Below are 14,959 nucleotides of genomic sequence, written 5' to 3'. Positions count from 1 at the left end.
GTTATTTTCATTGCATGCCATTTTGTTACAGTTTTTTATTCACATTTCCTGTCAAACATTTATCAGTTTGGAAAGTACCACCATGATTGCCTCCTACCCTCTTGCAGGAATGAATTGATTCATTTCGTATTGAAAAGAAATGAAAATGTTTTGAATGAGATGCAGAGCAAATGCATTACATTGAACTATAAGGGTCAAAGAGTTTAAAAGGCCCAAGGATTTCATTTCTTTTTTTCTTTGTACAGCATCAGTCATGTAGCTTAATCTAATTATAAAATTATTCAGTCTAATTGTTGTGTACATGTATGAATTACCAGCCGATTTTACATTATACATGATACAAAGAAACATCACTTGGGTAACATGAATATTATTACAGTACATGGTATATTAAAAGGTGTAAAAAATTTAGAAGCTATTGATGCAGTTGCAGAGTTATGTATTGACATTGTGCCGGTAAGGCTCCAAAAACTGGTACAGTACCTTATCAAATGCTCTTATTTGTTGATAATGCATGAATTGGTATTCACAGACAAGTTTAAAATTTACTCATAAGTTTTTGAATATGACTATTTATGTACGACTTAACCAGAGAGGTGAATTCAAAGCTATAAATTTTATAAAGATGCATTTTCTTCCTTTGGCATTCATTTACAACAGTGAATACAAAAGCCAGACTGTATTTCCTATTTGCACTAATAAAATGTGAACATAGACAAAACTACATGCATGTAACATGATTAGTTTGATGTAGCATACAGGTTAATTAAGCAGTGTAACTTTTGCCAGACTCAGAAATATAAAACATGTGCAATTTTTTAGTTCCAAAGATCAATGGTCAAGGTCAGTGTGACATTGCTTTATTTTTAGGTTGAATTAAGAACAAATATTATCTTTTTAGAAACAAACTAAATGCATCTGTTTGATTGAAAATTATTTGATATCCTAATCGATTCAATTTCAGAATAATTAACTGTCCTTTTGCAATTTTTTTCCAGCACCCCATGAAATGCCAGTGGTCCACCCAGATGACAGTGTGTACAGCCCCTCATCTTTTGCCAAGTCCAGTGCCGATTACATGGAGATTTTAAAGAGGAAATTCTGTGTATAGCTGGAAGACTTGTAGTAACACTTAGGACCAATATATCTGTGATCATGCCCAAGATATTATTTTCATCATTTGTTCCACACCATACAGATAGCCTTGTATTAACATACACATTCACCCTCATTGAATGGTACTTACAGATAGCCTTGTATAGGTTGGCTCACATTAACAAACACATTCACCTTAATTGAATGGTACTTTTTAATGTGATATGTACCTCTGACATTGAAATACCATCTAGGCTAACCAGTCATACTCCACTATAAAGGACAATCATTTTATGCAAGGCTAATGGTGTAATACACAAAACAGTGAGTCAGTACTAGTATTCAGATTATGCCTCAGTTTCTCACTTTTCTTCCGTCCATATTTATTTCATTATTCTGTCGAGTACATTTTTTTTATTATCTTGTCTTTGCATATTTTTTTTTTATTTATTGTTTAGGTGATATCTAGGTCTTGCAGGGAAATAACACTGTTTACTTTGGAAGGTATATATATATATATATATATATATATATATATATATATATATATATATATATATAACAAATTGTTAATTAAAGAGGAAATAAGCAATATCAGTTGTGTATTTTTAATATATTGATTTTAGGAAAATTCTTACAAAGTGATTACCCATACTTAAACTACTAGATTCTTGTTAACTACACAGATTCAAGTCTTCTTAACTACACAGATTCAAGTCTTCTTAACTACACTGATTCAAGTCTACTTGAGAAAGGAATGATAAAGACACAATAAAGAAGATGTTACCTAATATTTGGTTCTATTCTTGCCCAGTTATTTGGTTGTAGAACTTTACTTAGTAGTTGATCCTGATATTCAGTTACTCATGCATAACTCAAAAACTTTTCATTGATGCATCCTAAATATTGCATTGCTGTTTGGTTATAGTTGCGTATTAGCCTTATTGGTTCCACACTTCAGTTTGGTACTTTGCACAGGATTTCACTTGCCATACTGGTAATACTGGTTATTTGAAAAAACACATTGTATATCTTAGGTACTGTTAAAGGAGCTTTTAATTCTCTTTATTTTGGTGTCTGATTGATGAGTGCAATTTTTGTTGATTGACCTTACTTTGGATGTTCATCTCTCAAAACACTGCTAGCTTCACTTGGTCATTTCCACTTCCTGGACTTAGAGGTAACTGAGAGAAAGAAAACTGGCCAGTAATTTCTTTTTATTTTTTTAAAATGTATTTTATATTCATTTATTGCACATTCAGAAGTAAATGTTGTCTACTATGGCAAAATTAATTTTTTCCTATTTTAATAACTGCTAAATTTTGTGTACTTTGAATCAGTTTAAGTTCATTTTGTAAGTACATGTAGCAGCTGTTTAGTTGGCTACCTACTTAGGTATCATGTGTTTTTGCTTCCCTAATATAGCATTATTATGAAATTTCAGTCACATTACATGAAAGTTACATAGAGGTATACCTCCATTGTGCTTGTTGCAAATGTACACAGCTTCATCTTATACGTGTCCCTCTTTCAGAAGTACTTAATAGCTGTGGAGTGGAACCTACATAATTCTTTCACAATGTATACAGTGGTACATCATGATTATTGCCTTTTATTTTGTTTTTTAACTTCCATATTTGCCTCTGTATAATTCAGCCAATAAGTCTATAGTGGAGTATCTTGATTTTTACCCTGATCTTTGGTTCTAGATACATATTTTACCCTGTGTAATTAGTCAAAGGATCTGCTGTTTTACTTAATGATTATTAGCCGGTATCTCTGAGGCTGTGAAATGAAATACCACTTTATCATTTTAAATGTGATAAGAATTCATGTACAGCAATTTTGTTTAGAATCTCACCAAATTTGTTGAATTTTTTTTTACCACTGATTATTCTGCTACTTTGCTCCCAATGGACATTAAAGGTAAAAATTGACTGTGTCCTTTTGACATCTAAGTCTTAAAACATTTAAAGAATTTAACAAATTATTATGTTTTGATAGAGTTTCAGCCATACATGGTATGCTGCCGTAGATATGTAATTTGTAACTTGCAATTCAGTCCAACTATATGTGATATAATCCTACAGGTAACTAGTAATAATATTTCTGTATGCAGAACTCTAGCATCTAATATATATACATATAGTAGAATAATAATAATAATAAAATTAATATCAATAATAATAATATATAATCCAAAGAAATTGATATTGCAGTCATATAATCTTGAAGCACTGATGAATGAGAAGTAAGAATTGTGTGTATGCATAGTTTGCTTGACTGTTCAAGTTTCATTGTATCATCCATCAATAAACAAGTATGGTGTTATTAAACATCACTTTCCTGTTGTTTTTTTTTATTATTGTACTGTGTATTCTCACTTGTAAGTCAAGTCCAACTACAACCTGCACAGATCCAGATCTGCTGTTGCATAATGCAGGTGGATTCTGCTTGAAAGCAAATATATATGGTATATTCTATTTTTGATGCAGTACATTTGTCTGACCTTTGATAAATTGTTGGGGAACATCTTTGCTGATTAATTGTCAAGCAGTGTGTCTATCACTTGGTTCAAAATATAACGTCCATAGTTTTTGGTATTGCGATGGGGTTTGATATGATTCATCTTACTTAGGTCAAGATTTGTTGTGGACAGCTATATGATATTTAAGATAGAGTGGACAGCTATGCTGTATTTAAGATAGAGTGGACAGCTATGTCGTATTTAAGATAGAGTGGACAACTATGTCATATTTAAGATAGAGTGGACAGCTATATGATATTTAAGATAGATTGGACAGCTATGTCATATTTAAGATATAGATTGTACAACAATGTCATATTTACTGTCGTATTTAAGATAACGAGTGGACATCTATGCATAGGGTGGGCAACTATATTAAGGTAGAGAGTGGACACAAGTATCATATTTAAGATAGAGTGGACAACTGCATCATAGTTAAGATTGAGATTGGACAACAATGTCATATTCAAGATAGAGTGGACATCTATGTGATATTTAAGATTGAGGGTAGACAAAAGTGTCATTTTTAAGATAGAGTGGGCAACAGTGTCATATTTAGTATAGAGTGAACACCAGTGTCATATTAAAATAGAGAGTAGACAACTAGGTCATAGTGAACACCAATGTCATATTTATGATGTAGAGAGTAGACAACTATATCATATTTAAGATAGAGAGTGGACACCAGTGTCATATCTAAAACTAAAATATTACATTTTCCCAAAAATCAACACAAATTTTCAACTACTTTGAATAATTATTCAACAGTTGACCATGCTTCACATATTAAATTTTTTTGTACATTCGATTTCTTTAAAAGCATAATAAAATGTCACCGATTTGTTTCTAGGAGATACAAATTTTAAGTCCAGTTTGTTTGTCCTTGTTGCTATTGAAAACTCTTGTCTTACTGAGTAACATTCCTTATGCACCCACTCAGTAAATTTGTATACATAATTTTCAAGTTGGCAATTCTCCATTTGATGTTGAAGGTTTTATCTGCTTTATCAAGCCTTTAAAAATGTCCCGTCCCCATTTGTTTTTTTTTCCCCACATTTTTTTCTTCCACCCTCATGTTTCTTTTCAGCAAGCATTGTCACTCATTATATATCAGTACTATGCCAATAATATATACATTTATATGATTTTGTACATGTTTACATTATTTTAATAAAGCAAAATATATTATTTGCTGTTTTATGTCTTGTTACTGGTGTTTACCTTTTTTGTCACAGTAAGTTTGAAAAATACAGAGAAACTCCCATAACTTGACTCAATAACCCAGTTTTCTCTGCAGACTGGTCTTATGTTGCAGACCAGCTATTAACCCAGCCTCCAGTGCTGATGAACCACCCATTAAAAGTGAGCTTCCTCTGCAGATTAGCCTCATTGTGCAGAGCACAGAAGACTGGCCTCATTTATCCAGCTTTTTCTGCAGACTGGTCACATATTGTGAATCACTAATTGATTCACTTTCCTCAACAGACTGGCTATATATTGTCACTCACTCATTAATCCAGCATCCTTATCAGACCGACAACATATTGTGAATCACTAATTAACCCAGCTTCCTTTTCAGACTGGTTGCATTTTGTGAATCACAAATTATCCCAGCTTCCTCTGCAGACTGGTTACATATTGTGAATCACTCATTGACCCAGTCTTCTCTGCAGAATGACCACATTGTGGCAGTCATATAAGTTTCCTCTAAAATTACTGGCTACCTCTTTCAAATGGGCAAACCTTGAGGTTACAATACTATTCAGTTTATTGAAGTTTTGCTGTGTTTGATATATTTTAAATAGCTATACAATCCATGCATGTACACTGAACAGCTTGGTTGGTGAAGTAACGTGGTCTTTCAGGCAGAGGAAGCTGAAGAACTTGGAGGATTCCAAAATATTTAGATGGACAGCTTCAAAACCTTGTATGTGCCAGCACCAAGGATTGAATCTATAGCAGTCTAACACCTCGCTTTCTTGGCCAAAGTACATTTGAACAAATAGGTAGTCCACATAACTGGAATAAGCTGTCTAAACCACTTTGATTCAGAATGAACTGGGCTAAACCAGACTGATCCAGATTAAACTGGCTTCATCCAGAATAAAATGGTTCATTCCAGAATAAACATATAAATTGGTCACATCCAGACTATACCAGTTTGATGCTGAATAAACTGGTCTAAACCAGTTTGATTTGGAAAAAACTGGTCTGATCTGGAATAAACCAGTTTGAATTGGATCTGTATGTTTATTCCTTCATGGTACCTTTATAAAATCATGCAGAAACTGTACTCATTATTATTAGAAATAATAATAATAATGATATTATTATTATTACTGTGTTAGAGCTAACTTTTGACAGACAAACAGAAAGGCAGACAGCTCAGGTAAAGATATTTTGATGCAGATTGAAGCAGAAAACAATCTGATTCATTATTTTGAATCAGTCACTTGAATATTAATATTACTTGAATGACTGATTCAGTTTGGATTTAACACAGATAATGTTGCTTCAATCTCAGATTCAAAGAAGAGTATATGCCTGCCACATTTATCTCCCCTACAAATAACCTTGAACTTTGAGCTTGGGATTTGACTATGGTGGCGCTCTACAGTTTCATATTTTGCATAGGGTTAGAATTTTAAAGAAAAAGAATTTTCCCGGCTTTCCTCACTGGTTATACTGGCTATTTAAAAAAGACCTTGTATATCTTAGGTATAACTCAAAGAACCTTTAATTATTCCCTTTATTTGATGTATGATTGATGGGTGTAATATAGGTTATAGAGTAGACAGCTTGGCCTTACTCCAGATGTGCACCTTTCAAAAAAGTGCTAGCTCTACTTGGTCATTTTCACTTCCTGAACTTCAGAGGTAAATTGTATAAAAAAGAGCCGATAACTTTTTTTTACATTTGATATATTTGATAATTCATTCATTGCACTTTCAGAAGCTGGTATTGTCTAGTCTGGCAAAGTTTGTTTTCCCTATTTTAATAGCTGCTATGGATAGTGTACTTTAGACTAATTCAGGCTTGATTTTTTAGCACAAGGGAGCAGTCATTTTAGTTAGCAGTGTGCTTAAATCATGTACAATTTCCAAAAGTACAATCTCCAAAGAAATATCATCCACATTACATTAATGTAGCATAGAGGTATGCCACCATTCTCTCCATTGTGCATGTTTTAAATGCCAACAACTTCAACTTACATATGTCACTCTCTCAAAAGTACATAATAACTGGTGAGCCCCCCCCATATTATGATATGTTGACAGTTTGATCTAAGTTTCTGCAGGCAGTGGAAAGTGACGACATGGATAAATAAACAGGCCATTGACTTCCTTTGTCCCTTGTTGTGACTTTAACTTTAGGCAGGGGTTATGACTGAACATGAGAGACAATGTCAAGTCAAAATATAAAAGGGCTAACATTTCATTCAGATATCATTAATGGTTAAAAAAAACACTATACCTGTGCATGAATAGTGGTCACAGAGATATATTTTCACTTGCTGTGAGCTCAACTTTGTGATATGGACCAGTCATGGTATATAATTGGCCAATATCAGATTAAAATTTCTTAAGTAGTTAAAAGCTTATCTGAACACAGATTCAGTTTAGAGTTACATTGTTCCTAGAGCTGACCTTGATCTTGATTGTGGGGTGGAGAATGGCTATAGTATGCAATGATGTATAAATGGCAAAGATTTCATTTAAATCTCTTTAATTTTTAAAAAGTTGGACAAGTGTACAAGTGACAGAATTACATTCTTCTTTGCAGAAACCATGACCTTGGGGCAGAAGGTATTGCAATGTTATGGGAAACGCCATCTAGTCATAGTTTATATTTGAAAAAAAAGTTTCATTAAAATCTCTTTAACCATTACAAAGTTATGAGGCTGAGAAACAAACAGGCAAAATTTGTTATATAAACAGCATTCAAAGTTCAAGAATTTCTGTTAGAACATCATTATAAAGTTTCTTAATTGAATTCACTTCATAAAACTTGTGCTTTGCAGGGTGAAATCAATTAGAATGTGTTCCACAATTGAGAATGCTGGCAAAATATATTCTCCATATAGTGCTATGGTAAAAGTTCAATTTCCATAGGGAAAAAAAATACCCCTGAAATCTATTAGAAGTCCTTGTAGACTCCTTGAAAACTATTAGAAGTCCTTATAAAGTTTTTGAAACCTATTAGAAGTATTATAAACTGCCTGAAAATGAATTATCTGTGGCTGCACAAACACGTGCTGCATCAGGTTTTGCAATAATCTTTGAAACCATTTTGTCTAGGCAGCCAACAGTACACAGCATATGTTCCATTTTTACAAATAAATAATATCTCTGTAAGAGCTGGGATTTTCACAGGCTGTCAATATAAGGTCTTATAAGGCTTTTATCTGTGGAAAGAGAATTTGAAAATATTTTCTTTTACAGATTTTAATGTAGTTTAGATGCAGTATTAAATTTGTGGCTCTTTGACCCTTGTTCTGGAGGCATCTAATATGTGGAAGAAATGTTTGTATATAGTAAAAATGCAGCACAAAAATTTGATCTCCTTCATAAAAATAAGAGATGTCGAGTTTTGGGTGTTCAGAAATTTTATGTAATGAGCTGACATGCATACAATTTAAGATTTCGAAAGTTTGAACCGATTTTTAAAGTCAGTTTAATTTAAATTCCATTTAAGCATACCTGTAGCGACATTCAGTAATATGCATTGCCATATGTTTGGTCCAACGTTGTCGACATAATGAGCAGTCAGTTCCTGGATTAAGTCATTTCACTATGTTGTTAATTCTCATGATGGAAAGGGCAATGGAGATTAAGCTGCTCTGAGGTCCAGTCATGATCACAGGATTCAGAAAAGGTGGTACCTCTCTTAAGTCTGATAATTCTTTAAAAAAAATTTAAGAAACAATAATTTTTGCTTTTGATGTGGTAACTTTGATCTTTTGGCCATAAAATCAATAGGTTTCTTCTTTAGGCCAAATAAAAAGGTGTGTGGTTCTGGTTACCCAACCAACATATTTTTAACTGTCAAGTTGACCCTATATTTTTGGGAGAAGACCTCACCCCAAAATAAATTTGGATGAAAGACAAAATAACAAATTTTGGGATAAATTTTTTCCCAAAGGGATGTAACTATGATCAAAATCAAATTAAGGTTGCAAATAATGTTTCTTTTTTTTTATAGTTTATGCTTCATTTAAATCCATAAAAAGGTTTCAAATGCTCTAAATTTGTTAAAAATTTAATTAGAATGGTGCATTTTTTAAAATTATCCCTTATCCCATTGACACCCCCACATAAAGTTTGTTTGAATGAAAACTCGACAAACTTAGCAACATCAAACCCACCATTGTCTTTTATCATCAAGGTTGGATAATGTACAAGATCCATGCATATTAATGAGATAATCTTGCATTTAATTGTCCTAGCTCATTACCATTCTAAAAGCCATATTTATGATACAATTTTGATCAAACTTGGGATGTGTGTTTTATATCTTCAAGCTCTTGGGTGAGTTTGATAATAAGCAAAATGTATGCATATTAATGAGGCGATCTTTCATCAGCAGGATTTGATTGGCTGAGCTTGTTACAACTTAAGGTAACTATATCTTAATAGCAGCAAAAGCTTAACCATAGCTGTTGTTTAGCTTTCTTTTTCATGCTGAAAAGGGGGCCCCGAATGGCTGAGTGGTCTAAAGCGCTCTCCGTTACAGATCACTGCCATCTCCCCTCTGTCTGTGTGGGTTCAAGTCTCAGATTCGGCTAATGTGGGTATGTCAGAAAGCTTGCCAGTAGCTTCTCGTGGGTCGGTGGTTCTTTCCGGGGTTTTCCTGGGTTCTTCCTCCACCATTAATACTGGCTGCCATGTATAGCCTATCGTGTGCTGAAAAATGGTGTTAAACCCTACAACAACAACAACAATCATGCCGAAAAGAACATACCGTCCGTTTTATGTGCATACATCCTCAATTAGAGTGAAGAATTGTCATTATGATGCAATTCCTCATGCAGCTTGTTTGTACCTGCTATCATATGTGCAAAACAACCACAGCTAGTTCATCTTTTTCAAACACTTTGATGTGATCAGACGTGTGCCAAACACCAGAGAAAATTTGTCTGTTGCAGTGTTTTCTAACCGCATTTGCGACCTGGCCTCTACAATCATATCTAATGGTGTTACGTTATCCGTTCGTTTTTATTCCTAAATTGGTAACCTTTTCCCTCCAGGTTTGTTTCCTCCAGGGACTTGGGGTTACTTCGTGTACACCCGCAGGGGTCGGATACATTTACTATGACACTTAAGTCAAGAAATATGCAAGGACAGCGTGCCCATTATAGTACAAGTCACACTGGTCATGTATGCATTCAACACCGACTATTTCAGTAATGGGTGTCTTTTTAGAATTTGTTTCTACATACCTTTAAGTGGCAAGTATTCACTTCATTTGGATTCGTATACATCCATATTCCTTTGGAAGGTCATTATCTAGACGTCCTGAGAGATGCATAAGGCAAAATCAATGTTAAAGTACACCTACATTATTGGACAAAATGAACCTAAAGGTGTGAACCAGTACAGTCTGCATTGAATGTCGTGCACTGTGATGTCACAATGAAAGCTACACATACTGATGAACATATTCGTACTACCCTCGATTGTGATTGTATCCATATAAGATATTTAATTCAAAACATTGAATTTTGTTCACATTGTTATTGTATGTATGTATACTTCATTTTCTCAATAAAAATTGTGTAAAACAGAGAACTCTTTCTTACACTTACATTTATGATATGGTATACTACGTCTATAGAGTTCACAGGGTTACACACCATACGCATTATATATAAACAAGCTGAGTTCTACCTGACGGTATAAATATTCTAATTTATTTGCTATATTAAGGAATAATGTCAACACATGCTGTAGAAAATGGTGCCACAAGAAGTCTTCCCTGGACACTCTTCCAGACTATTAAATATTCCAAATGTACAAGAAAAATTCGTTGTACATTTTTAAATCATGGTCAGCAGAAAGCTGGAATCTTGCAGACTCCAGCCACACTTATCAGAGAAAGAAGAAACTTCATTCTCCTTCTTACTCAGAATTTGCTGGTTTCTCTTTTACTGTAAATAAGGGGTCTGCTGACCAGAATACCCCTCCGAGCAAATCATTACATCCCATTAAGGAAATACAGCGACCATGTTGCAGCATGTCGCTGCCTCCCATGGAGGAGATGCACCGTTCATTCCAAAGCGTGTAGCTGCCTCCCATTGAGGAGGAGATGCACTGCCTATACCATAGCGTGTCGCTTTCTCCCTTATTGGAGGAGATGCACCGGTCTTCTAATAGTGCATCGCTACTTCCCATGGAGGAGATGCACCGTTCATTCCAAAGCGTGTAGCTGCCTCCCATTGAGGAGGAGATGCACTGCCTATACCATAGCGTGTCGCTTTCTCCCTTATTGGAGGAGATGCACCGGTCTTCTAATAGTGCATCGCTACTTCCCATGGAGGAGATGCACCGTTCATTCCAAAGCGTGTAGCTGCCTCCCATTGAGGAGGAGATGCACTGCCTATACCATAGCGTGTCGCTTTCTCCCTTATTGGAGGAGATGCACCGCTCTTCTAATAGTGCATCGCTACTTCCCATCGAGGTGGAGATGCACTGCCACCACCCTGTCTGAGGTGGTGTTGCACCCTCCCACTGGGAGGGATCAGCAACACACCTTCCACAGTGATGCATCACACTAAGGCCTCATGGTATGGTGATAGGGTTCAGACCGAGTTTCACCCCTCTCCACCCTCTACCACCTCATTGTAAACATTGGGAGTCCAAACTCGCAGGCTCAGACTAGGACAGGGGATCGAATCGGTATTCCCACCTTTTCTATTATCCCAATGAATCCCTATGGGATGTGGGGCCCTCCACCTCAGGGGCCTTAGTCATATATCCCCCCTTGGGCTTTTGGAACTTACCCTCATAACAGAGACGTTGCTGCGACTCATGTCCCGCCATCACCTCATCATCAGGTGGAAACCATTCGGAAGGCTAGAGGCATCACTTCTTCCAGGACTGACAGACATTCTCGTCTCTCTACAGCTCTTGCCTCTCCTTCAGCCTCTACTCACCAGTATGGAACTTAGCGCAGAGTGTTCCTATACCATCTTCACATACTAGGGACTTAGTGATTCCTACACACTCTCCAGCTCAGAGTGTCCTCGATGATGCCATCTTCATTGTGGCAGACTCTAATGAGTTCGACAAGGAGGAAGCTCAAGTGATGCCTGCTCTTGCGCCTGCTTCTTTATCTGTTAGATGTGGAAAATGAAGTATGGTCTTTTTACAAGGTAATAAATGAAGTTTATAGCCTCTTACACCCTGACTTGTACCCAATACCCGCCACACAGTCCAAAAGGCTCAACCTCGTCCAGACCTCCTCCCCCTTCCTCATTCTTCAGCGACTGAGGAAATTGCTGAGAGGTTTTTGACAGACCAAATTATTATTCGACTGCATCGAGGCTGGACTGTTCCCTCCTCCACGTTGCAACCCTTGGTCTCTTCTGCCAGCTATCGGGTACATTCCCCAAAGTGATCCACAGAACCTCCCCAACGTGATGCCGGTGCAGCCAAGGTGGGTATTACAAATGGAACCTAGGCATGCCTTGGATTACAGACATTGAAACTATGGAACAGAAAGTCAGACTGCTTGTCACAATAGCTTCTTGTGCTGACCTCTTCTCAGCTGCTTCTTTTAGTAGGCTGAGGGAAACGTCCTTGAACCAGCCACCATTCAACATGTGCTGGAAGCTGTGGCCAAGACATCTCGGCATGCACTGTCTGTTTATATGGCTTTGTCAGCGGAACTTCTTCACATCAACCGTGAGGTTGCTTTGGACTCTTCAAAGGTACTTCTTGTTCGGAGGCCTCATTCCTTCTGTGGCATCTCAAGACTTGTTGGATCATCAACATAGATCCTTGACATCCACTCATGGTCCTTTGAGGAAGCGTGTCAATGTGAATTGCAACCAACGGCCTTCAGCTAAGTTCTTCAAGTGGACAAAGCCTCAGTCCAATATGCAACCTGAAAGTGAGCCTCCTTTTTGCTCTAGAGACAAAAATATTCTCCTGCCGCACATACCTCTCCCAGGCATTCCTGTCGGTGCTTGCCTAGGCCTTTTTTCCAAGGTCTGGTCGAGCATCACGGAAAATGGTTGGATCCTTTTTATAGTGAACAAAGGGTACAGACTCCAGTTTTGGTAACTACATCTTCTATCCAGGACCCCCATCTTTTTTCACCAACCCAATCTGGTGAAGCTGAGGGAGGAAGTGCACATCCTTTTACCAAAAGGGGCAGTCAAGAGGGTCATGAACGATCAGTCACCCGCTTTCTATTCTCGTATCTTCCTAGTCACCGAGAAAAGTGGAAAGTTTCACATTATAATCAACCTCTCCCCTTTAAAACGGTTTCTTCTGGAAGAACCTTTCAAGATGGAGACCATCTCCTCAATCCAAAATTCACTTCGACTGGGCAGTATTCACAGACCTTCAGGATGCCTATCTACACATCCCCATTTTTCCTCCTCACCCCAGATATCTCCGGTTTTGCTTGGAGCAGCAAGTTTTTCAATTTGGGGTCCTACCATTCCCAATTTCTTCCTCACTCAGAGCTTTTACACGAGTTATGGGACTAGTGACAGTATACCTATGGTTACTGGGAATACTGATTATCCAGTATTTCGATGACTGGCTTATCCACAATGTTCAGATCCAGTCCCTTCATCAGGATCTGTACTGCTGTTAGTCCATGGTAATTCAGTTGGGCCTCTTGCCCAACCTCAAGAAATTGGAACTCACTCCTTCATAAGCCTTTGTTTACATGGGGATGAATTTCCTCACAATTCAGAACTTAGATTTCTACTGGCTCAAATAGATCAAATCCTGGTCCTGAGAGATGTTACAAGCAGTATCTTTCTAGGACCAGCATTTCATCACCATTTACAGTGGTGGTTGAATTGGGACAGATTCATGATTGGAGTCATCATGCATGAACCCCACTCATATCTGTTCACCGACGCTTCAGATTCCATTTGGGCGCTCATTTAGAACCAGAGGGAATAATTCTACAGGGACATTGGACCCCGTCCGAATCATCCCTCCACAAAAACAACCTAGAAATGAAAGGCTGTATAACTAGCGTTCCAAGGGTGCATCAAGAGACTAAGCGGCTGATGTGTCATGGTTTCCTCTGACAACACGTCCGTCATAGTTTATCTCTGACATATCAAGGAGGCACACAAGTCCCTTCTCTTTGTGTGGAAGTCTTGAACTTCAAGTGCTGGGCCACCACAGAGAACATTAACACATTCCCTGCAAAAAGAACATTGAGGCAGATAGTCTCTCCAGAACTGGCAGAGCCATCCTCACAAAATGGACTCTTCACCTCTATGTTACAGACTCCCTGTTCTTGCTGTGGGGAAGGCCCCTAGTGGATCTAATTGCAACCAGGCTCAACAACAGACTCCCATTTTATGTTTCTCCTGTCCTGCATCAAGGAGCTTGGGCAATGGATACACCTTTCGGACTGATTCCTCAAGTGCTGCACAGTCAGAACATCCTCTGCTCAGATCATTCTCATAGACCCTGTGGCCTCAGCACTCATGGTTCAATGATCTTCTAGACCTTTTGATCGCTCGACACAGGTCTCTTCCTCTCAGGAGGATATTGTCACAACACCAGGGATCCCTCCTCCATACTAACCCACAAATTCTCCACCTTCATGCTTGGATCATCTCAAGCGATCTCTCTGCCAGAACAACTTTTTGGGCAAAGTTGCCAGTTGCATCATTCAGGCCAGGAGAGCTTCTACATCCAAGGTCTACAATGCCAGGTGGAGAATCTTTGATTGGTGCAGTGGGAAATGTGTTAACCCTAGCTGCCCCTCTATAACCTCTGTGAATGATTTCCTTTTGTTTCTCTTTGGCAACAAAATATGCTCTGTATCGACTTTCAAGGACTATAGAGCTGCCATTTCTAACACACTTAAATTTTCTCACCTAGCCAGTCTTACTAAGTATTTTAAGCTGTAGAGACCTGTCTCATGCTCTTATGCCTAGATGGAATCTTTCTTGTGTTTTATGGTCATTTAACAAAAACCCCTATGAACCATTCAGTGAGGCTTCCTTCAGGACCTCACTCTCAAGAATGTTTCTACTTGCCCTCACCTGAGCGCGACAATGAAGTGAGATTCATGCAGTATCTATCGACACTGGCTGTCTCTGGTTTAATGGGAATTATGACTTGGTTTCCCTTCACT

At 37.4% G+C, this 14,959-nt stretch overlaps 1 protein-coding gene across 15 annotated transcripts in view; it reads left to right on the top strand.

The window, feature by feature from the left end:
- Positions 1-4,810, top strand: part of LOC149804145 (uncharacterized) — a 304,793-nt gene extending 299,983 nt beyond the window's left edge. For all 15 annotated transcript variants that reach the window (XM_089954101.1, XM_089954099.1, XM_089954104.1 and 12 more), the window contains one exon: positions 999-4,810. In XM_089954101.1, coding sequence (XP_089810227.1) covers positions 999-1,111 — 113 coding nt within the window. In that variant the 3' untranslated portion in view covers positions 1,112-4,810. The remainder of the gene's footprint in view (positions 1-998) is intronic.
- Positions 4,811-14,959: the final 10,149 nt, after the last annotated feature.

Source organism: Sinohyriopsis cumingii, chromosome 3 (genome assembly GCF_028554795.1).
Source record: "Sinohyriopsis cumingii isolate HCF-2022 chromosome 3, ASM2855479v2, whole genome shotgun sequence".
NCBI classification, from domain to species: Eukaryota; Metazoa; Mollusca; class Bivalvia; order Unionida; family Unionidae; genus Sinohyriopsis; species Sinohyriopsis cumingii.
Note: the sequence above shows the minus strand (reverse complement) of the source record. Positions and strands in the feature narration are given on the sequence as shown.